At 56.6% G+C, this 21,250-nt stretch overlaps 3 protein-coding genes across 4 annotated transcripts; 2 read left to right on the top strand and 1 right to left on the bottom strand.

Moving 5' to 3' along the window:
- The first annotated feature begins 108 nt into the window (after window positions 1-108).
- On the top strand, window positions 109-2,445 carry LOC132074981 (lysosomal membrane ascorbate-dependent ferrireductase CYB561A3). Its single transcript, XM_059475101.1, has 6 exons — window positions 109-149; window positions 977-1,182; window positions 1,245-1,453; window positions 1,528-1,682; window positions 1,903-2,059; window positions 2,172-2,445. Exons 1-6 carry the CDS (start codon window positions 109-111, stop codon window positions 2,193-2,195), a joined length of 792 nt encoding a protein of 263 aa, XP_059331084.1. The 3' UTR covers window positions 2,196-2,445.
- A 389-nt stretch (window positions 2,446-2,834) lies between these two features.
- Window positions 2,835-7,135, bottom strand: TKFC (triokinase and FMN cyclase). Of its 2 annotated transcripts, none has more exons than XM_059473923.1 (18): window positions 7,050-7,135; window positions 6,371-6,417; window positions 6,096-6,285; window positions 5,913-6,023; window positions 5,648-5,829; window positions 5,499-5,577; window positions 5,311-5,400; window positions 5,164-5,198; window positions 4,983-5,067; window positions 4,820-4,909; window positions 4,620-4,736; window positions 4,330-4,449; window positions 4,107-4,244; window positions 3,752-3,858; window positions 3,556-3,659; window positions 3,445-3,478; window positions 3,249-3,338; window positions 2,835-3,168 (listed from the first exon to the last, which is right to left on the bottom strand). In XM_059473923.1, the coding sequence occupies exons 2-18, from the start codon at window positions 6,374-6,376 to the stop codon at window positions 3,001-3,003; spliced, it is 1,746 nt and encodes a 581-aa protein (XP_059329906.1). In that variant the 5' UTR covers window positions 6,377-6,417; window positions 7,050-7,135; the 3' UTR covers window positions 2,835-3,000. The 2 variants fall into 2 exon arrangements, with proteins under 2 accessions (XP_059329906.1, XP_059329905.1); XM_059473922.1 differs by having other exon boundaries at window positions 6,371-6,413; window positions 7,050-7,114.
- Window positions 7,136-7,244: 109 nt separating this feature from the next.
- Window positions 7,245-19,555, top strand: DDB1 (damage specific DNA binding protein 1). The gene is made up of 27 exons (XM_059474783.1): window positions 7,245-7,382; window positions 8,484-8,632; window positions 8,726-8,842; window positions 9,700-9,921; window positions 11,144-11,258; window positions 11,357-11,454; window positions 12,135-12,293; window positions 12,636-12,719; window positions 12,871-12,987; window positions 13,318-13,420; window positions 13,516-13,591; window positions 13,671-13,779; window positions 14,012-14,190; window positions 14,271-14,434; window positions 14,515-14,622; window positions 14,831-15,038; window positions 15,135-15,230; window positions 15,402-15,513; window positions 15,963-16,086; window positions 16,326-16,490; window positions 16,833-16,927; window positions 17,051-17,221; window positions 17,693-17,802; window positions 17,966-18,135; window positions 18,234-18,336; window positions 18,559-18,682; window positions 18,972-19,555. Exons 1-27 carry the CDS (start codon window positions 7,322-7,324, stop codon window positions 19,053-19,055), a joined length of 3,423 nt encoding a protein of 1,140 aa, XP_059330766.1. The 5' UTR covers window positions 7,245-7,321; the 3' UTR covers window positions 19,056-19,555.
- Window positions 19,556-21,250: the final 1,695 nt, after the last annotated feature.

Below are 21,250 nucleotides of genomic sequence, written 5' to 3'. Positions count from 1 at the left end.
GGCTGGAGGACCCGCGGGGCCGCTCTGGCCGCCACCCCCCTCTGTGGCAGCACATTGGGGTGCGCGGGAAAACCATAGAGATGAGCAGGCAGAGCGGCGCTCGCCAAGATGGCGGCGCCCAGTGACGAGGAAGGGGCGGTGGGGCCCAGGTACAGCCCCGGGGTTGGGAGCGCTGGTGGGCGGCTCCGGGGTTGGGAGGGGCCGAGGGACCCCGTGGTCTGGGTTTTGGGTGGAGTCAGGGCCGGGCGTTTTGTTCCAGGTCCCGGGGAGCCTCAGGTTTGGGGGGGGGCTGTGGAGACACGTGTTCCCAGATTTCGGGGAGTCATGGCAACGAGTACCCCAGATTTGGGAGATCCGTGAGTCTCTGTGTCCCACATTTTGGGGAACCATGGGGCCCCGTGTCTCCACCCGTTTCCTGTCACTATGTCCCGTGAGGCAGCTGATTTGAGGGTGTCGGGACATTCCCCGTCCCCGGAGGGGACAGAAATACCGATTTCTGGGGGCACATGCAAATCACATGCAAATGAGAGCTGTCAGGTTCCTGCAAGGGGGACCATGACAGCTGACACTGAGAGCCCCTTGCTGCCATTCCCTGGGCTGCCGTGCCCAGGAATTCTGCTCTGCATGTCCTGTTCCATCGCTGGCCTCCTTCCCAGTCCAGGGCACAGCTGGACTCTGGTCACCCCCTCAGCGTTCCAGTTCCCCTTTCCGTGGTTCCTCCTGGCAATGTCAGAGAGCCCCAAAAGACCCCTTGATCACCCCCAGGTGCCACCATCCTGGATCCATCCCTGCCACCATTCCCAGACTGGGAAGGAGCTGGGCCACCATCCCTGGCTGGGAAGCAGCTCCATCCTGTCACCTTCCCCAGGCTGGGACACAGCTGCCCCCCACACCCTCTGGGCTCCCAGTTCCTCTTTCCGTGGCTCCTCCCTGGGACCGCATCCGGAGCCTGAGCCGGCTCCTCGCTCACCCGCAGGTGCCACCAACGCTCCCCAGCCATGCTGGACGTGCCTTTCCTGCCCTTCAGTGCCTTCCTGGGAGCGCTGGGACTGCTCTGCGTGGCCATGGTGGGCACCTGGTGCCAGCACTGGCGCGGGGGCTTCTCCCTGGACGGCAGCTCCCGCACGTTCAACTGGCACCCGGTGCTGATGGTGACGGGCTTGGTGGTGCTCTACGGCGCAGGTGAGCAGAGGGAGCGCGGGGATCCCGCCACGGCTCCTTCCTGATGTTTTTTCCCCTCACAGCTGCCCTGGTTTACCGAATTCCCCACACGTGGAGCGGCCCCAAGCTTCCCTGGAAGGTGCTGCATGGCAGCTTGGCTTTGGGAGCATTCATCCTGACCGTGCTGGGGCTGGCGGCCGTGTTCTGCTTCCATAACTCCCAAGGGACGCCCAACATGTACTCGCTGCACAGCTGGATGGGGTTGGCAACTGTCCTGCTCTTCTCCTGCCAGGTGGGAATCCCTCCTGCATCCCCCCCATCCCTCCGGCATCCCGAGTTTTCCACCCTCACGTTCTCTTCCCGCAGTGGGCGGCAGGTTTTGGAGCGTTCCTGCTGCCCTGGGCTCCCACCTGGCTCCGGGCACTCTACAAGCCCATCCATGTTTTCTTTGGCTCCACCATCCTCATGCTGTCCGTGGCTTCCTGCATGTCAGGAATCAACGAGAAGCTTTTCTTCAGCCTGTGAGTGTCAGGGGCAGGGGGGTGGGCTTGGGAAGATCCCTCACAGGGGATAGGGGGGCACTCAGGATGTGGATTCGGGCTGGATCTGGGAGGGACCAGCGCAGAGCAAAGGGAACTGAGCACTTCCTCAGGTGTGTGGCTCCCTGCACACCTCCCTGCAAGGTTTGAGGGGGAGTTTGGGAATATCCAGAACACTCCCAGCCTCTCTTCCCCGCTCCAGGAAGAACGGGACCATGGCATACAAGCTCCTGCCGGCTGAGGCCGTGTTTGCCAACACCCTGGGGCTCCTCATCCTCATTTTTGGAGTGCTGGTGGTGGCTGCCCTGGCCAGGCCCAGCTGGAAGCGCCCGGATTCCGACTCCCCGGACTCCCGCCAGGTACAGGACGCGCTGGGTGGATTTGGGAAGCTGAACTGGGAAGCTGCCCCCCAGCACAGTCCTGAGGGTGGGGAAGGATTGAGGGACCCCGGCTCATCCCTGTCTCCCACAGCCCCTGCTCTCTGCCGGGCGCTGATCCCAGGGATCTCCAGCACTGCCAAGCTGCATCCTTGTGCCTCCACTCCTTGTGCCAGCTCCTGCCTGGATCCCGGGCCATGCCCAACCCCAGCGCTTGCCGGTGCCATCCCTCAACGCCGCAGCTGGAGCTGCCGGAGCCTCGCTGGGACAATGAGGAGCATCCTTGTCACTGCCACTCCAGAGGATCCGGCTCAGGGTGGAGCCACTCAGGGGCCTCGTGGACATGGAATAAAACATTGGCTTCTGCAGGGCTCTGGCACTCCAATCCCTGGGGACAAGGGAGGGCCTGGGAGCTGGGAGCTTGGGAGTAGGTCTTGGCCAAGCCAAGCTGTCCCTTCCAAGGGCTTGTCCTGCCTGGAGACATGAGACAGCTCCCTGTGGTCACCCCATGGGATTTGGAATCATGCTCTGCCCTGTCCCTGCTTCTCCTTTACCCCTTCCCCAAACTCACCCCCAGACCCCGTGCCCAGAGCCATGTGAGCTCTGTGGTTCCCCTCCACACCCTGGGTTTCCTTCCTCCCCCAGTCACAGGATCCCTGTTCCCATCTCCCTTCCCAGCCTGGAGCAACGGGGGGCACCCCCACACCCCCAAATTCCACCACCCACCCCTCCAGGCTAGCATAGGAGACACAGAGGATTCCTGGGGGCCACATCCTAAGGTTTATTGAGAAACATCCTTGAAGGAGCACAGGGGGTTGTTGGGATACACCTCCCTGTCACGTGGGTGGGACAAGTGTTTATTGTGATAACCGTTTTGATCACTACAAGGGGACACAGGTTTTTAGGGATACACATCCCTGTAATTACTGAGTGCCCAGGGGGTCCCGCATCCCCTGCAGCACCGCCCCCAGCACTGCTGCCACTGCCACAGCCCCGGCATCGGGCTGGTCCAGCCGGGATGAGTGCACGTAGCTGGCTCTGCCCGCCCCAGCCTCCATGTGCCTGGTGGCCTCCGCCGCCGCCTCCGCGCTCTGCCAGGGAAAACAGGCTGTTCTCCAGGACAATGGCAGGGACTCCCATCCAATTGTCCCACTGTCCCAGCTCTCCATACCTGGACAGCTGCCGCCAGCACTTGGAGCGGGTCAGCACCGGGACTGCGCAGGGAATGCAGCGCCTGTCCGGCTGCAAACAGCGAATCCAGCTGCAAAGGGTGGGAATTAGTCTGGGAGCCAGGGCTGAGGCCAGGTGGGAACTCCCTGGCATCCTCCTGGAAGCTCTCCCAGCTCCTGGGCTCTCCCAGCACTCACCATTGTCCGATCTCCTGGGGCGGCTCCTCCGTACCTGTGTGGGATGCAGGGAAATTCAGGGGGGATTGGGATTCCCAGGGGGCTCTGGGGTTCCACAGCCCCGGCACTGACCTCTGCATGGCCTCAATCCCGGCGTCCATGGCATCAGCCCACGCCCCGGAATCGCTGCGGCCACGCAGCCTCTGGCCAGCCGCCGTCAGGAAGAGCCCGTAGAGCTTTGGGAATACCATCATTCTCAGCCTGGAAACACGGCCCCATTCCCAGGTGTGTTCCCCCATTCCCATCTCCACTCCCATTCCCCACTCACCACTCCGGAGGAGCCTCCCATCTGCGCCAGCACCACATCAGCCAGGGAGGAGAGCAGCAGGGCTGGGGCAGCTGGAGGCAGCTGGGAGCGCATCCATTCCTGGATGGCTGTGGGAGTAGAAGGGATAATGGGATGGGTGGTGGCCCTGCAGTCCCCTGTCCCTCGTGGGGACAAGCAGGGACAGCCTTCAATTTCATAGAGAAGCTGCCACTGGATGCAGGATACAATTACAGGAAGGGACACCCCAGGTTTCCTTGGTCCCAGGAAGGGATGTCCTGGGGAACTCCCCACTCCTGGGAGGTGCCATTAGGGCAGCATTCCCCACAATTCCCTGGATAATGTCCCCCACACTCACCTTGGGCTGCCTGGGCGTGGGTGTGGCCGCAGTCCCCGTCACCAGCTCCCCGATCCAGCTCATTGAGCTTCTCCTTCATATCCAGCAAGGTGCTGCACACCCGCTGCAGGACCCGCTCCACCCGCGCCGTGCTGAGCCCTGCGGAGAGGAGATGCAGCCTGCACATTCCCGAGGGAAACTGAGGCACAGAGCGGGGGTGTGACAAGGGATGGGAGCCCTGTACCAGTTCCAGCCTCATCCTCTGCCTTCCTGGGTGGCTCTATTGGTGCTGGCACCTCCTCCTTCCGGGTGGTCGCCGGTCCCACGAGAATGTTGGGCCACGCCATGGCCATGGTCTTGGCATCTGGAAAAGCCAGAGGCATGTGGTGGCTCAGGATCCAATTGGATCCTCACTGGCACACCCAGCAGCCAGGAATTCCACCCCCAGACATCCCACCGACCTTGTGTCCCATCACCCAGCATGTGGAAACCCCTGTGCCCCAATCCCAGGCCACATTCCCACCAGGAACTCACCGATCAGCCTGAGCAGCTCCTCATCCACCAGCATGAGGGTGAGGGAGACTCCAGCCATTTCCATTGCTGTCATGAAGGATCCCACCATGGCCCGGAAGATGCGGATCCCTTGGTTCTCTGCAGGATCCAGGATCCAGACAGGGTCGCTCCAGAGCAGCCAGAGCCAGGGAATGGGATCCCAAGCTCCCCTCTGCACTCACCCAGGTAGCGCACAGCAGCTCCAGCCACAATTCCCAGCTCCAGGCAGGACAATCCACCCAGGTTGTTCACAATGAGCACCACAGAGGATCCTGCAGGGCAGGGGGCAGGGTGAGACTGGGATCCAGGGGTTTGGAGGAGCACAGAGGGTCCTGGGGAGCTCACCAGGCTTCAGGGACAGGTGGGAAGCACTGGATGGATCCGTCATGTGCGTCAGCATCGTCTCCACAGCCTTATCTGCTGGCAGCATCTGGAGGGGACATGAAGGAGGGAAGGAGCAGAGTGGGGAAGTCTGGGAATCAGGGGATTTGGGAATGGGGAGGGAGCAGCAGGATTTCCCCCTCACCTTCATCCTGCGCACTCCAGCCTCGCCGTGGATCCCTACGGAGATGGGGCCGTGTCACATCCCAGCCCTGGTGACGCCTCCCCGGGGGGGCAGGGACACTGGGACCCTCCAGGGACACAAGAGGGACACCAAGGGGCCGCTCCTCACCCAGCCCCAGCTCCATCTCGTCCTCAGCCAGCTGGAAGGAGGGTTTGGATCCTGGGATGCTGCAGGGAGACAGGCTGAGACCCAGGGTACCTGTGCAGGTGGGAATGTTCTGTTAAAACTGGGGGGATTTTTGGGGTTCAGGGGCTGGGTGACACAGGACAGCATTCCCATGGGATAACACAACGCACCCATGACTTTGGCAGCCGCCATCGCCTTCTTCTCGACCTCATCCAAGCTCGCTCCCTCCTCGGCCAGAGCTCCCGCCACCTGTCCCGGGTAGAGCGGGTGAGTGACCCCCCAGAATTCCCCAAATCCCCACGAAGGGTCCCAGCAGAACCTTGTGGATGAGGATGGTGCCACAGATCCCGCGGCGCCCGGCTTTCCCCGGCTTGGTGAAGGCGCAGTCGTCGCCCACCACCACCATCCGCACGTCAGTGCCCTCGGCCCGCGCCCGCTCCAGGGCCATCCCAAAATTCAGCCGGTCCCCAGTGTAGTTCTTCACAATCAGGAGGATCCCGGCTGCAGGATGGATGTGGAGACAACGGGAATGATGCAGCACTGGAGGGAGGAACCCCAGAATTCCACCCCGGTGTGTTCCCAACCTGCTCCAGCCTGTGCCACAGCCCGGATGGCCGCCAGGATGCTGCCCACGGATGGAGATGCAAACATGGTTCCGGCCACCACTCCGGTCAGCATTCCCTTCCCCACGTAGCCTGTGCAGAGGAAGAGGGCTCGGCACCGTGTCCGTGGGTGAGGGGTACAGGTGGGACAGGGGGGGGTCTCACCTGCATGGGCGGGCTCGTGGCCGGAGCCCCCCCCGGACAGCAGAGCCACACGGCCGCGGATGGCCTGCAGGTCATCCCGAAGGACCACCCGGTGTCCCTGCAGCAGCCGGAGCCCGGGATTGCAGGCCACCACTCCGGCCAGTGAGTCATCGGCACAGCCGGACACCGTTGTCACCAGTTTTTTGGGGATCTGTGGGGAAAGTGGGGAGCGGTGGGACGGCAAAAGGAGGAATGGCAGCCCCATAGGAATGCCAACCCCCCTGCTCCGGGCTCACCTCCATGGGAGCGGAGCGCAGCACTCGGAGCCGAAGATGGAATCTGTCTGCAAAGAGGGCAAGGTCCAGCCTGAAGTGGACAGTGGTCCGGAGAGGGGGGCTGGGAAGGGGGCGGGATGGGATGGTGTCTGGGGTGATGGTGATGCTATGGGGAGTGTCTGTCTGGTGGGAATGGGACTGGCGTTGGAGTCGTCCCCACACAGGGACACCTGCCCAGGCAGGGAGCTCCTTTTAGAAAGAGGCGCCAGAATGGAGCCACTCCCCCGGCACCCAGCCAAGCCGCCCTTTTGGAATGAGGCGCCAGCATGGAACAACCCCTAAACAGGCGCCTTTTTGGGGCGAGAGAGGACAGTGACGGCCCCCCCCCTCAAAGAGAGACCCCCTTTCGAGGCGGGAAATCACGATGGGACCCCCCGCCCCCCAAAAGGGACCTCTTTTTTTTGTGATGAGGGACTCCCACCTTCAGGGATCTCCCCTCAGTGCAGGTCCTTAACGGATCCACGCTCCCCCCTCACAGCGGGGACCCCTACCCCAGGTTTCGGGGGGCACAGAGCTGCAGGGAGGGGGCTGCACCCTCCCACATGGGGCCCTCCCTTCGGGATACGGCGTGGGACCAGGGTGGGATCAGCGCGGGTTCAGCGGGTTTAGGGGAAGACCCCCCGCGCATCCCCCTCCACACCTGCGCTCGGCGGGGCCCTTCAACGGCCCTTATCGGCTTCTCCTCGCGGTCCTCCCAGCGGGCTAGAGCGGCTCCTCTCGGCTGCTCCACCCAAGTCCTCCTAGCGGGCTAGAGCGGCTCCTCTCGTCTGCTCCTCCCAGGTCCTCCCAGCGGGCTAGAGCGGCCCAGTGCGCCCACTTCCCGGAAGTGGCTGAGACGGCGGCGGAGAGGCCGCGCTCTCCGTTCCCCCCGGTTTTCCCCGCGCCCCGCCGGGACCTCCCGGTTCCCCCAACATGTCCTACAACTACGTGGTGACGGCGCAGAAGCCGACGGCCGTCAATGGCTGCGTCACTGGTACGGCGGGGCGGGAGGTGGCGGGAGCGCCCTGTTTGGGTCGGCGTGGGAGGGCGGTTATGGGGTACCGGGGGCTGGGGGTACGGGGGACACGGGGGGATGGAGGTGCCGGGGGGCACTGGGGGTCCCGGGGCGGTTTTGGGGTACCGGGAAGGGATTGGGAGTACGGGGAGGGTTTTGGGGTTCACGGGTGTGTTTTGGAGTCCAGGGGGGTTGGGAGTACCGGGGATTTTGTTTACCGGAGGGTTTTGGGGTATCGGAGGGTTTTGGGATGCTGGGGGATTTTGGGGTAGAGGAAGAATCAAAGTGCTCCTGAAATCCATAATAGGAGTGGGAGAGAGTGGGATTTGGGGAAACTACGGGAGCCCCAAGAGCCGTGGGAGTGCTGGGCGTGGTGGGAAGAGACCCCAGGAATGAGGATTCCTGAGGAAAGATAGTGGGAAAAGCATTTCTGCCGAAAAACAAGGAGTGCAGGCTGAGGGAAAGCAGTTGCTGAGAGTGTTTAGCACTATGGAATGAAGTGAAGCAAAGTGAAAATTTTCCAGGATAGAAATCCATTTTAATTTAGGTGAAATGTACATTTTTGAGTTGAGTCTGTGGTTGGAAATTGTAATTATTTAACCAGACTGCAAGGCCTAAGCTCAGTGAAGTTACTTCAGCGAAGGACAGAGATAAAGGGGAGGAGACAGAAGATGATAGAGACAGGGACTGCTGTAAGGGCAAGTCAGCCTGACCTCGAAATTCTTTCTGATAAAAAGGAACTAGTGGTAAAAGTCACACAAAACCCATAAAAATGAATATGTATGAACCTGTTGTGAAACTGTATGCATATGTGTTTGAGAGGGCGATAAAAGGAGATCTGAAGTTTTCAGAGTACGCAGAGGTACTCTCCTCCTTTTTTGAGGAGAGTTTTCTCCACATGTGTCCGGCACCATAATAAACATACCGGCTTTACAACTTTTATAAAGTTGTGAGGTTTTTTCTTTTCTCCGCAAAACAGAAGCTGCTGGGATTTTGGGATGCTCCAGGGAGGCTGTGTGGAAGCGCAGCCTGGCTCCTTGAGCTGATCCCTCCTCTGGGATTCCTCCCCTGTTTTCCCAGGACACTTCACCTCTGCGGAGGACCTGAACCTGCTGATTGCCAAAAACACCCGGCTGGAGATTTACGTGGTGACGGCCGAGGGGCTGCGGCCCGTCAAGGAAGTGGGGATGTACGGGAAAACGGCCGTCATGGAGCTCTTCCGCCCCAAGGTGGCTGTGGCAGGGCAGGGAGGGAGCTGGGGATTTGGGAATTTGGGAATTCCACCCCTGGGATTTGCACTGACTGTGGGTTTTTCCGGGCAGGGGGAGAGCAAGGATTTGCTGTTCATCCTGACGGCCAAGTACAACGCCTGCATCCTGGAGTACAAGCAGAACGGGGATAGCATCGACATCATCACCCGTGCCCATGGGAACGTGCAGGTGAGGGGGATGCAGCACCTGGCATGGGAATGCCCTTCCCTAGGGGTGGTTTTGCCCTCCTGGTGCAGCAGGGTGTTGGATTTCTGCTGCTCTGTTGGTGGGTCCTTGCTTGATCTGGGATGGGTCACAGGATGTTTGCAGAGTTAGTCTTGGCCTCTGGAAGGATTAGTGGAATTCTGGGATGGTTTGGGTTGGAAAAGAGACCTTAAAGCTCATTCAGTTCTCTTCTGTGGGCAAGGATGCCTTGTGCTATCCCTGGTTGCTCCAAGCCCCATCCAACCTGGCCTGGAACACTTCCAGAGATGGGGTAGCCACAATTTCTCTGGGAGATCCATCCCAGGGCCTCATTACCCTCACAGAGAAGGATTTCTTCCCGGTATCTCATCTAAACCAGCACATGGAATCCTGGAATGGTGTGGGATGGACAGGACTTAGAGATCATCTCATTCCACCCCTTGCCATGGATACCTTCCACTAGACCAGGATGCTCCAAGTCATTTCTCTATGGATTCAACTATATTTTTGGGAGACCTTGTGGAATGACAAATTTAATTTAAGGAAAATGAAAGCCTAAACTCCTTGTGAGGCCAAATTTTCCCTGGGAAATGAATCCTGTGGTAATTTGTGGTGAAGCTGTGTGGTGTGGGAGCTCTGCCAGGTGGGGCAGTTGGAAAGGCATCTCCTCATTAGGCTTGGTGGCTTCCCAGCTGGAATTAAATTCTCAAGCCCGTTGGGAAGTGTGCATGGAGCCATTCCTCACCTAAGGGCTGGCAGCTAACCCCTGTCCATGTTTTCAGGGATATTATCCTGGCACTAATCCCCTTTCCCTTTCCCCTGTCTCTGGAATTCTCCCTCAGGATCGCATCGGGCGGCCCTCGGAGACTGGGATCATCGGGATCATCGATCCCGAGTGCCGGATGATCGGGCTGCGCCTCTACGACGGCCTCTTCAAGGTCATCCCCCTGGACCGGGACAACAAGGAGCTAAAGGCCTTCAACATCCGCCTGGAGGAGCTCCAGGTCATCGATGTGAAATTCCTCTATGGCTGCCAGGCTCCCACCATCTGCTTCGTCTACCAGGTGCCTGCTTATCCATGGATAGCCCAGGTGGAGCCAAGGGCTCCCAAGGTTTTCCAAAGGATTTTTGGAGGGCAGAATCAGGGGTGATCCAGCTCCTCCAGGTCCATGTTCCTCCATACTGCCTTTTTCCAGCTCTGGGAGGGAGGAAGCAGAGCTTTCCCACAGGATTCCAGGGCAGCTCTGCCTTGGGTGGGAATTTTCCTTGTTATACCCCCCAGGAGGAATTTAGGGATCTTTCCAGCAAGATCCACAACCAGTTGTTTCCCAGAGCAAGACTTGAGCCTTTCCTTAAAAAACAAGGCAGTGACCTGCTTGCTGTTCTTGGGAGGTGATTCCAGGTGTGTAAAGAGGATTCATAACCTCTCCCATCACCTGGTTCTTTATGGAAGGAGCATTCCCAGTCTTCTCTGGATGCCTTTTTGATCCCAAGAGCCTTTGCTGTTCTGACTGAGCAAGGGATTAGCTTTCCTTTGTTAAATTCCGGGCTATCCCAAGCTTAGCTGAAATCCTATGCCAGCAGCGGCTCCATTATTCCTTGTTTGGGCACTGCTGCATCCTCCCTAAAGTTCCTGAAGGGAAGAAGCCACTTTGTCACCACATACCTGGAGTATGGGGGAACAGTTGGAAAATTGCTTTTCCAACTTCAAGGATTCCATCATCCATGTCAAAACAACTTGAACCCTTGGAGCAGGAGCAGGATGTCAGTTCTGACTCATAAACCTCTGGATTGTTTCGATCCTTGCCTATGGAGAAGAGAAAGTTTCCAAGTTGTTTCTATAATTCCTTCTCCATTTATTACCCATTATCCCAGGACTTGGTCTGAATAGGATAGCAGCAGCTGGGATGATTTTTGGGAAGTCCTGAACTACAAGGAAAAAAGATAAAAACTCCTGAATTCCTGAACGTTTGCAAGAGCTGGAGGAGGGGGTGATACTCCATTATGCCACTTGTTCCCAGGTTGTCAGAGGAAAACAAATTCTAGAATATCAGTTCCCATATCATTGTAAAACAATGGAAAAATACTTCCCAGTCTTTTCCAGCTCAGGGATTTCCTCAGGGGGTAATTATATATGGAAAAATTTGGGAGAATGGTGGTGTGTGGATGTGGGGGAGGATGAGGAGGTGAGAAACCTCAGAAGCTTCCTGGAAGGGGTGTTTTTGCAGGAGCTGAGGTGGAATCTCCTCACCTCTGGAATCTCATCCACTTTTGCTTCTCTCCCAGGACCCCCAGGGCCGCCACGTGAAGACATATGAGGTGTCCCTGCGGGAGAAGGAATTCAACAAAGGCCCTTGGAAGCAGGAAAATGTGGAGGCCGAAGCCTCCATGGTCATTGCAGGTTGGGCCTTGTTTGTAAAAGATCTTGCCATGTTTTTCCAGGCTGGATGGCTCCTTCTTTCCAGGCAGGTTGCCTCATGTTTGTTGTGTGTCCCACAGTGCCGGAGCCCTTCGGAGGCGCCATTATCATCGGGCAGGAATCCATCACCTACCACAATGGGGATAAATATCTGGCTATTGCTCCTCCCATCATCAAGGTGAGGGGATCCAGGACTGCATCCCAAAAAATCCCTCCTTTCCCAGGCCTTCCAGACAGGAATTCAAACCCCTGTTGTCCCAGGTGTGGTCTAATAGTGCCACTTACTTGGACTCGCAGAGGTTTGACTTCCTGGTCACTGTTTCTGGGGGCTGAGAGACATCCATGATCCCTGTGTGCCTCTTCTTTCTGTAGAGCTCTTGGAATTTTGTTTGGGCCCCGGGGACTGGGATTAATTAGGAATTAGTGCATGGTCTGGGCACAGTTCCAGGGCAGAGCCTGGTTTCATTTCAGGCAGTGGAAAACAATGATGAGCCCCCTGGAGACTTGTTCAGAGGAGAAAAGGCTTAAAGATTTTGGGACAGCAATTGGACTTGTGGGTTTTGTGGGAATAACAGGCCACTTCCCACATTTAATAGGGGGAGGAAGCACTAATGGCAAGGCTGAGGTGCTGTTCCAAGCTGAAAGAGGGCTGAAAGTCCTTTTGAGATGGAAATAAGCACAAGCTAAATATCTTGGGGGAAGAAACAGGAATATTGGTGCCTGAAGGTCTCAGTCTGCTCCTGGAGCTCTGGAATGGGTGGGATACTGGAGCTGGGAGCACATCACCTGCACAGAACTTTTGGGGACTGGTTTGGGGCTGTTCCAGAGGAATCCTTGATTTCCCTACTTTCCCTGCAGCAAAGCACCATCGTGTGCCACAACCGTGTGGATCCCAACGGATCGCGGTATTTGCTGGGAGACATGGAAGGGAGGCTCTTCATGCTGCTCCTGGAGAAGGAGGAGCAGATGGACGGCACTGTCACCTTGAAGGATCTGCGTGTGGAGCTGCTGGGAGAGGTAGGAATCACCTGGGCCATCCCCTGGCACTTGCCTGGGATTCTGCCAAGTCTGGAAAGGCTCCTTTCAGGAATGAGTGGGAATTTTGGGTGCCTCACATTTGTCACAGCCCTGAACTGTTGGGAAGAGTCCCTGTGGGCACTTAAACTTATATTCTTCCCATTTTTTTTCCTGGTACTTGTACTGTGAGGAGCTTGGACTCTGTGGGATTTATGAAGGGATTAAGTTCCCTTACCTTGCCCAGGGATTTTCTATTGGATAACAGCTTAGTGGTGGAAGGGGTGTGTATGCCAGGACTTTTCCATGTCATTGGTGGGTCACCTGCCTCTTCCCATTTCCCAGACATCCATTGCAGAGTGCCTGACCTACCTGGATAATGGAGTGGTGTTTGTTGGCTCCAGGCTTGGAGATTCCCAGCTTGTGAAGGTATGTGGCAGCTCCTGGCTGTGGGTTCCCACAAAACTCGATTTCCATCCCAACCTGGAGATCTGGATACATTTTCCTCTCTTCTCCTTGCCCGCCCTTTCCTTGTCCTGCTTCTTGAAAGACAGAAATTGATTCCAGTATTTATTCCCAGCTCAACGTGGACAGCAATGAGCAGGGATCCTACGTGGTGGCCATGGAGACCTTCACCAACCTCGGGCCCATCGTGGACATGTGCGTGGTGGACCTGGAGAGGCAAGGCCAAGGCCAGGTAACATTCCTGCTTTTCCCTCCTCACTGCTGGGAATTTTTGCCTGAGTGTATCCATAAAATCATAGGATCCCAGAATAGTTTAGGTTGGAAGGGACCTTAAAGGATCATCTCAGTCCATGGGCAGGGACACCTTCCACTAGACCAGGTTGCTCTAAGCCCTGTCCAGCCTGGCCTTGGTGGATCTTTCAGGTCCCTTTCAACCCAAACCATGCCAGGATTCCATGATTTGAAAATGGCTTCCCCATTTCCATGAGAAATGGGACCTCCCAGAGAGGAGTGGGAGAGCTTCCCAGCCACAGCTGGTAAAGTCCATCTGCTTTTCCTCCAGCTGGTCACCTGCTCCGGGGCCTTCAAAGAGGGATCGCTGCGGATCATCCGGAACGGCATCGGGATCCACGAGCACGCCAGCATCGACCTGCCGGGAATTAAAGGTGTGGGAGGTGTTCCACAGCCTCAGGGGGGACATGGCGGGCACAGATGAGGTTGAGATGTGGAATTGTGAGGAACTGTGGTATCCTTGTTGCAGGATTGTGGCCACTGAGGTCGGATCCACACCGGGAGACGGACAACACCTTGGTGCTGTCATTTGTTGGCCAGACCAGGTAAAGGTGGGATGAGCTGATCCAGGCTCTCAGCCCCACGTTGGAGCAGGAATTAATGGGAATTCCCTTCCCTGTTCAGGGTTCTGATGTTGAACGGAGAGGAAGTGGAAGAGACAGAGCTCACAGGATTTGTGGATGACCAGCAGACCTTCTTCTGTGGCAACGTGGCACATCAGCAGCTGATCCAGGTAAATCCAGCATGAGGAAAACATGAATATGGCTCTCCTATGGATATGGCTCTCCACCATATGGATTGTGACATATCCAGGGCAGAGGCTGAAATGCTTCCGTGAGCTGATGGGATCAGCAAACAGGATCCTGGGCTCATGTTTCTAAGGGATATGGAAAGAGGGAGGTTCTTGCTGTGCCACCCACTTTGGAAACACTGTTTTCCATGATTTTTCCTGTCTCTCTTCCCAGATCACGTCTGCCTCGGTGCGACTGGTCAGCCAGGAGCCCAAATCCCTGGTGAGCGAGTGGAAAGAGCCCAATGGGAAGAACATCAGCGTCGCTTCCTGCAACAGCAACCAGGTGGTGGTGGCCGTGGGAAGAGCCTTGTACTACCTGGAGATCCGGCCCCAGGAGCTCCGGCAGATCAGGTGAGCCCACATCCTCAGGGCCCTTGGGATGCTGGGATTTGGGATCCAGGCAGACACCTGTCCTGTTTCCTTCCTCCCAGCTGCACAGAGATGGAGCACGAGGTGGCCTGCCTGGACATCACCCCCCTGGGAGACTCCAACGGGATGTCCCCGCTCTGTGCCATCGGGCTCTGGACTGACATCTCTGCCCGCATCCTGAAGCTGCCGTCCTTCGAGCTGCTGCACAAGGAGATGCTGGGAGGAGGTAGGAGCCTCCCAAGGGTGGCAGGGGTCACTATCCATGTCCTGAGTGAACTCATCCATCCCTTTGCCTGCTTCCCACAGAGATTATCCCTCGCTCCATCCTGATGACGACCTTTGAGAGCAGCCACTACCTCCTGTGTGCCCTGGGGGATGGAGCTCTCTTCTACTTCGGCCTCAGCCTTGAGACAGGTGACCTTTTCCCTTCCTTTCCAGTTTTTTGGGAAAGATCCTCCTTGCTTTCTCAGCCTCATGCTTAGGGACTGGCTGTGGGCTGGGGGATTTCTCCAGCACACTGGAGGAAGGAGATGGATTCTTAAATCTGGGGTGGGCTTACCCTCAATCCTTTTTTCCCTGAGGTGTTGTGGCATGTCCCAATCCCTTTTCCCTTTGAATCCAGGCTTGCTGAGTGACAGGAAGAAGGTGACCCTGGGCACACAGCCCACGGTGCTGAGGACATTCCGCTCCCTGTCCACCACCAACGTGTTTGCCTGCTCCGACCGCCCCACCGTCATCTACAGCAGCAACCACAAGCTGGTCTTCTCCAACGTCAACCTCAAGGAGGTCAACTACATGTGCCCCCTCAATTCCGACGGATATCCCGACAGGTGAGCCCACCACGAGTCCCTGATCCTAAGGGATATGGGGGAGAGGGAGGTTCTTGCTGTCTCACCCAGTTTTCCATGATTTTTTTTCTCCACAAGTTTGGCCCTGGCCAACAACAGCACCCTGACCATTGGCACCATTGATGAGATCCAGAAGCTTCATATCCGCACTGTTCCCCTCTATGAGTCGCCCAGGTGAGGATTCCTGGAATGAGGATTCCTGAGATCAGGGTGCTCTGCTGCACAGGACAAGGGTTGGGGTGATGTTGCCATCCCAGGAGTAAACAGACAGCTCTTGTTGTTTCCAGAGCTCTTGGAATGGCCTTTCCTGGCTCTCCCTCTCACATGGCTCTGTTTATCCCACAGGAAAATCTGCTACCAGGAGGTATCCCAGTGCTTTGGGGTGCTCTCCAGCCGGATCGAGGTGCAGGATGCCAGTGGGGGCACCACAGCACTCAGACCCAGTGCCAGCACCCAGGTGAGATCCCAGACTGGGTCATCCCTATGCTGTGGGGATCAGAATTCCTGATCCAGGTTCTTCTAGATGGTGCTCTTTTCCAAAGCTGTGAGTCCACTCCTGTTCCTCAGCTGGGGAAGAATAGAATGGTGGGATCTCTCTGAGGGGGTGGCACAGCCACTGTTCCACCTGATCCCCTTTATTTTTGGGTGTTGCTTCTTCCATATCCCATACAAGCTTCTGTGTGGTCTCCAAAGTTTTCCTTTTCCCAAGGATCCAGCTCTGGAAACCAGCTCTTTGTAAACTCAGATTAACACCATCACTCAGCCCTGCAGGAGCAAGGACTGTGTCCCTTTACTCATTCCTTGCTCCACCTGTTCTCCCATCCCTTTTCCCTTCTCACTGGCTACCTGAGGCTGTGTGGATATCCCAAGTAGCACTGGGATGTGATGGATTTTCCTGTTTCCCAGGCCTTGTCCAGCAGTGTGAGCACCAGCAAGCTGTTTTCCAGCAGCACAGCTCCACACGAGACATCCTTCGGAGAGGAGGTGGAAGTGCACAACCTGCTCATCATAGACCAGCACACCTTTGAAGGTACCTGTCCCATCCCAAAATCCAGCTTTTCTCATCCTGGAGAAGCCATGGGGAGCTTCAGCCAAAACATTTTCCTGCAGGAACATCAGCCATAAGGTTTAGAGAATACCAGTTTTTGATGGGCACAAGGTGGTGGGGAATAGGACAGGGAATCTCCAGGATGTGTCTTAAGCTTTCAGTTTAAGGACTTTGGGATCCCAGTTGTTCCTACATTTCCCACTTTATTTTTTTGCCCCCAGTGCTCCATGCTCACCAATTCCTGCAAAATGAGTATGCCCTCAGCCTGGTCTCCTGCAAGCTGGGAAAGGATCCCAACACCTACTTCATTGTGGGCACTGCCATGGTGTATCCCGAGGAAGCAGAGCCCAAGCAGGGCCGGATCGTCGTCTTCCACTACTCTGATGGTAAGATCAAGGTGTTCTCACCTGGAAAAATCCAGCTTTTTTTGGTGGGAGATCAGGGAGGAGCTTCTCAAGCCCCAGAGAGCTTGTGTCACAGGAGCAGGCAGTTTTTCCCAAGGAATCTGTTGTTGGGATCTGTAGGTGCTGTGTTCCCTTTCTCCCTGTCTCCTAGAGATGCCCAAGAATCCCTCACCAGCCCTGGATTCTGGGATTTGCTTTCCATGTCACTTGTCCCCCTCAGAGACAGTTTTTTTTAGGAAACAAAATTCAGGCCAGCTGGGCTGAACCCCCTTGACTTCCCACTCTTTGGATAAACAACCCAAGTAATGCCTGGCTTTATTCCAGGGAAGCTGCAGAGCCTGGCTGAGAAGGAGGTCAAGGGAGCTGTGTATTCCATGGTGGAATTCAACGGGAAGCTGTTAGCCAGCATCAACAGCACGGTAAGCAAGGCCCTGACATTATTTTGGGAGCATGCTTGTGGATCTGGATGCCAGCCAGGTGTCTGTTGAGGAGCATATCCCAGCTCCCATGTGGAGAATCCCAATCCGTGTCCCATCCCACAGGTGCGCCTGTATGAGTGGACAGCGGAGAAGGAATTGCGCACAGAGTGCAACCACTACAACAACATCATGGCCCTGTACCTGAAAACCAAGGGGGATTTCATCCTGGTGGGAGACCTCATGCGCTCCGTGCTGCTCCTGGCCTACAAACCCATGGAAGGGAATTTCGAGGAGGTAAGGAAGCGGTGCCAGGAATCAATTCTGACCGATCTAGACACAGGGAATGGTATTGGAGGGGATAAAAGGAGGGGCTTGGCTTGACTGGATAAGGTTTGACATGGATCCCTGTGGTTTCTGGAGGGATGGATCCCTCAGTTTCCAGGGAACTGGCTGTGGGAAGAGCAGCTGGTGCCTGGTGGGTGGGAGGTGCCATCTGGGATGCCTGGTGTCCACTTGGAATGGGGGTTTAAATTGCTGGAGTGGCTTTGGCATAGGCTGCTCCACGCTTTCCCAGGATGTTATCCAAGTACCACTTGGACTAGGACCATCTCCAGGAGTGCCTTTCTTGCTCTGCTGCTTCCTGGAGCAGAGAGGGACATGCTGGATCCTGCCTTGCTCCTGAATATTGGTGTTGGGTGGGATGAGGATGCAGGATCCCAGGCCAGGCCACCTGGACACAGCATGTCCCCTCTTGGCCCCTTCCAGATTGCCCGGGATTTCAATCCAAACTGGATGAGTGCCGTGGAGATCCTGGATGATGATAATTTCTTGGGAGCAGAGAACGCTTTCAATCTGTTCGTGTGCCAGAAGGACAGGTAAACTGGATGGGATGGGGATGAGATGTGATGTGACAGCACATGCTGGGAGGGATGGATTATGGGATCTTCAGGAAAACTGGAGGAGCATTCCCAGCTTTTGGGAGCAAGGGAAAGTTTTGGAGTGCCCCCATCCGGGACTGAGCGGTGTTTGGGATTCCAGCGCGGCCACGACAGACGAGGAGCGGCAGCACCTGCAGGAAGTGGGATTATCCCACCTGGGAGAGTTCGTCAATGTCTTCTGCCATGGATCCCTGGTCATGCAGAACTTGGGAGAGACTTCCACGCCCACCCAGGGATCCGTGCTCTTTGGCACTGTCAATGGAATGATCGGTAAGGAGCAGGGGCTGCAGAATCCTGGAATGGTTTGGGTTGGGAAGCTCATCCAGCTCCACATTTGCCACATTCCCATGACCGTTATTCCCGTGCAGGCCTGGTGACATCCCTGTCGGAAAGCTGGTACAACCTGCTCCTGGACATGCAGAACAGGCTCAACAAAGTCATCAAGAGCGTGGGGAAGATTGAGCATTCCTTATATCCTTTAGCATTCCAGCCAGGAGCTTGTGCTGGGGGGAGTTTACCAGCTGGAGAGGGTGGGAGTGGGTTTGCCATGGCCCTGAACAATCATGGAATTAAAGATGGGAAATCTCTCTGAGACCACAGAGTCCAACCATTAACCCAGCACTGCCATCCCACCATTAACCATGTCCAGGGCTCCTGTTATTCCCTGTGGATTTGGCTCCTTGACAGCAGCACCTGGAGATCGTTCCACACTGAACGGAAGACGGAACCAGCCACAGGATTCATCGATGGAGACTTGATCGAGAGTTTCCTGGACATCAGCAGGCCCAAGATGCAGGAAGTGGTGGCAAACCTGCAGGTGAGCTTGGGAATGTGGCCTTGGATCCTTCAAGGGCCTTGCTCAGGAATCCAGGCTCAGTAAATCATGGAATTGCAGAGTTATGGAATGGTTTGGGTTGGAAGGAACTTCAAGACACCTCCCACTAGACAATGTTGCTCCAAGCCTTGTCCAACCTGGGCTGGAATACCTCTAGAGATGGGGAAGCCACAGTCTCTCTGGGAAGTTCTAAATCCACACCTTCCTGAATGATCTGGGAATGTTTTTTGGCACCTGCCAACATCTCCAATGCCTTTTCCTCCCTGTGCAGATCGACGATGGAAGCGGGATGAAGAGGGAAGCCACCGTGGATGACCTGATCAAGATCGTGGAGGAGCTGACCCGGATCCACTAGCAGGACTCGGGATTGTTCCCTGCCCCTGCCCTCCACATGGAGCAAGGGAATCCTTCCCCAGCTGTGCCCAGCACTGGCAGCAGTGGCCAGAGGGGGACGGAATCTCGCAGGGGAAGCGGCTTGTTAGGAATTTGGGGAGGTGTCAGTCATCTCCTGCTGGGATTTATGGATTCTGCAGAATTGGCTGGACCCAGAACTGTCCCTTTCCTTGGGTGATCCACTGGGATCTGATGCCCTCGCCTCGATTCCCTTTTCCCTGATGTCCTTAGATATTTTATTACTTTTTTGGCTTTTGGTTTTGCTTTTGATCCTGGATTTTTTTTGGATTCCTTGTGGTTTTTTGGAAGAGGAATCAAAGCTGGAGGAGCAGCCGAGGCTGGAGCCGAGCGGGATAACTCTCTCTCCATGGGATCCATGCCTTGCTGAGGGAGGGATGTTCTGGGAAGTTTAAGCTGTTGCTGATCTCGGAGTTTTACCAAATAAAGTAGTCCAAGAGGAAAGATCTGTGTCCTAAGGAATGATATCTGTGTCCTCGGCTCTGGGATATTGGGGACACCTGTTTTCCAGGTCCATTTTTCTAGCTTTTCTTGGATTTGTAGGAAATTTTAGTTCCTTGTCTGGTTGCCAGTGGCACTGTGAGTGCCTTGAGAGGCAGATTGTAATGGAATTTTTTTGGAAAGCTGGATTTTCCAGCCTCTGGCTAGTCATTAATAGTTCCCGTGGTCTCCCACCTCCTTCACATCTCTCATAGAATTTGGGGGTTATCCTGGATCTTACCATGCTCTCCCCAGCCTGAATCTCCCCTGTAGCCCTGGTTAAGTGCCCCCCAAGTCCCATTCCCTGCAGGTTTTTCCCAAATCCTTCCCTCCCAGAGGCAGCTCATGCTGGAATCATCCCTGGCTCCGCTTCCATCCTGTGTTTTCAGAGGAGACCGCAGGGACAGGGCTATATTTGGACATCTCTTCCGAGAGCTGGGGGAGCAGGGAGTGACCTTGGACTCTGTGCTGCTGCTTTTATTGCCTCGGGCTCTGTTTACCTGCCTGGAGCAGCCTATTCCCAAATTTTGGGAGGCCCAGGGAGCAGCACAGCCCAGGACCTGGCAGTGCTCTTTTTCCCCCACCAAAACTGGGGGTGGTGGTGCCAGTGCAGTGTTGGCACCCTGCTTTTTTTGGGATAAAAGCGCTGCTGGCTAGGGCTGGATCATTGTTTATCCAGTGCCACAGGAGCTGCCTCCCAGGGATTTGGGATCACATTCCCTTAGCACAGGAGCTTCTCATGGCTTCATGGGGTTCCTAAAAAAACAGTGTGACCCCCCCCCCCCCTCCATGGTTTTTATTTTGAAGGGGGCTGTGTCTTGCCTGGGTGATCCCAACCCTTGGGCAGGATTTTGTGGGGAGAAATCCATGCTGGATTGGGAATTTTGGCGGCAGCAGTGCCTTTTGCTTCATGGGATCAATCATTTACCTGCCTCCAACCTTTGCTTCATTCCCTGTCCTGGGATGGGGGCACGGGGCCGGGGGGAATCTGGGGGTCACCAGAGCGGGGTGTCCCGCAGCATCCCTCTCCCTCCGGGATGCATCCCACCATCCCGGCTCCACTTGGCCCCTTTCTCCGCCGCGTGGGTCCCCGTGCAGGGCTGGGAAGGCGGCCCAGCGCCTCCAGGAGAAGGAGCAGGAGGAGGAGGGGTGGGGAGAGGCCATGCCGGATCTTTGCCAGATGTGGGAAAGGAGAGAAGGGGGGACGCCTTTCCCGCTGCTTCCCAATCCTAGGGGGGATCCCGTTCCCCGGCGCGCAGCCAGGGCAGCAATGGCCGGGATGCCGCCACTCGCCCCAGCGGAACGGGACAACCCTGGGGTGACCCCAGGCCCCCGTGTGGGTTTGGGGGGGTGGGTGGGTGCCGCTGGCGACCCCCCCGCTCTCGCCCCCCTCCAATCCCGCATTGTTCCCGGCTCGGCGGGAGGAGGAGGAGCAGGGCCAAGGGCCAGCGGGAAGGCAGGCGGGAAGGCGGGCGCCGGGACGTGCTGGAGCCGCCTGTCATGTTGGTGGAGCTGCTCTTCCAGGCTGCCTGTGTGTCCCTGTTCCTCTCCAGCGGCCAGGGCAGGGTGTATCCCGCGAGGAAGAAGCCGGCCAGCTTTGCCGTGGAGAGGTAGCTGGATTTTCCTATTTTCCTTCTCCCTCCTCCGGCTACACCTGGG

The sequence above is a fragment of the Ammospiza nelsoni genome, chromosome 6 (genome assembly GCF_027579445.1).
Source record: "Ammospiza nelsoni isolate bAmmNel1 chromosome 6, bAmmNel1.pri, whole genome shotgun sequence".
NCBI classification, from domain to species: domain Eukaryota; kingdom Metazoa; phylum Chordata; class Aves; order Passeriformes; family Passerellidae; genus Ammospiza; species Ammospiza nelsoni.
Note: the sequence above shows the minus strand (reverse complement) of the source record. Positions and strands in the feature narration are given on the sequence as shown.

Excerpts from the sequence above, each read along its gene's own strand:
- LOC132074981 (XM_059475101.1), top strand. The coding sequence starts at position 109 with ATGGCGGCGCCCAGTGACGAGGAAGGGGCGGTGGGGCCCAG. Across the intron at positions 150-976 it reads GAAGGGGCGGTGGGGCCCAG|GTGCCACCAACGCTCCCCAG; the intron begins GTACAGCCCCGG and ends GCTCACCCGCAG. Across the intron at positions 1,183-1,244 it reads GGTGGTGCTCTACGGCGCAG|CTGCCCTGGTTTACCGAATT; the intron begins GTGAGCAGAGGG and ends TTCCCCTCACAG.
- TKFC (XM_059473923.1), bottom strand. Across the intron at positions 6,024-6,095 it reads CCACGAGCCCGCCCATGCAG|GCTACGTGGGGAAGGGAATG; the intron begins GTGAGACCCCCC and ends TCCTCTGCACAG. Across the intron at positions 5,401-5,498 it reads GGCGGCTGCCAAAGTCATGG|GTACCCTGGGTCTCAGCCTG; the intron begins GTGCGTTGTGTT and ends CCACCTGCACAG.
- DDB1 (XM_059474783.1), top strand. The coding sequence starts at position 7,322 with ATGTCCTACAACTACGTGGTGACGGCGCAGAAGCCGACGGCCGTCAAT. Across the intron at positions 13,780-14,011 it reads CACATCAGCAGCTGATCCAG|ATCACGTCTGCCTCGGTGCG; the intron begins GTAAATCCAGCA and ends CTCTCTTCCCAG. Across the intron at positions 18,136-18,233 it reads CACTGTCAATGGAATGATCG|GCCTGGTGACATCCCTGTCG; the intron begins GTAAGGAGCAGG and ends ATTCCCGTGCAG.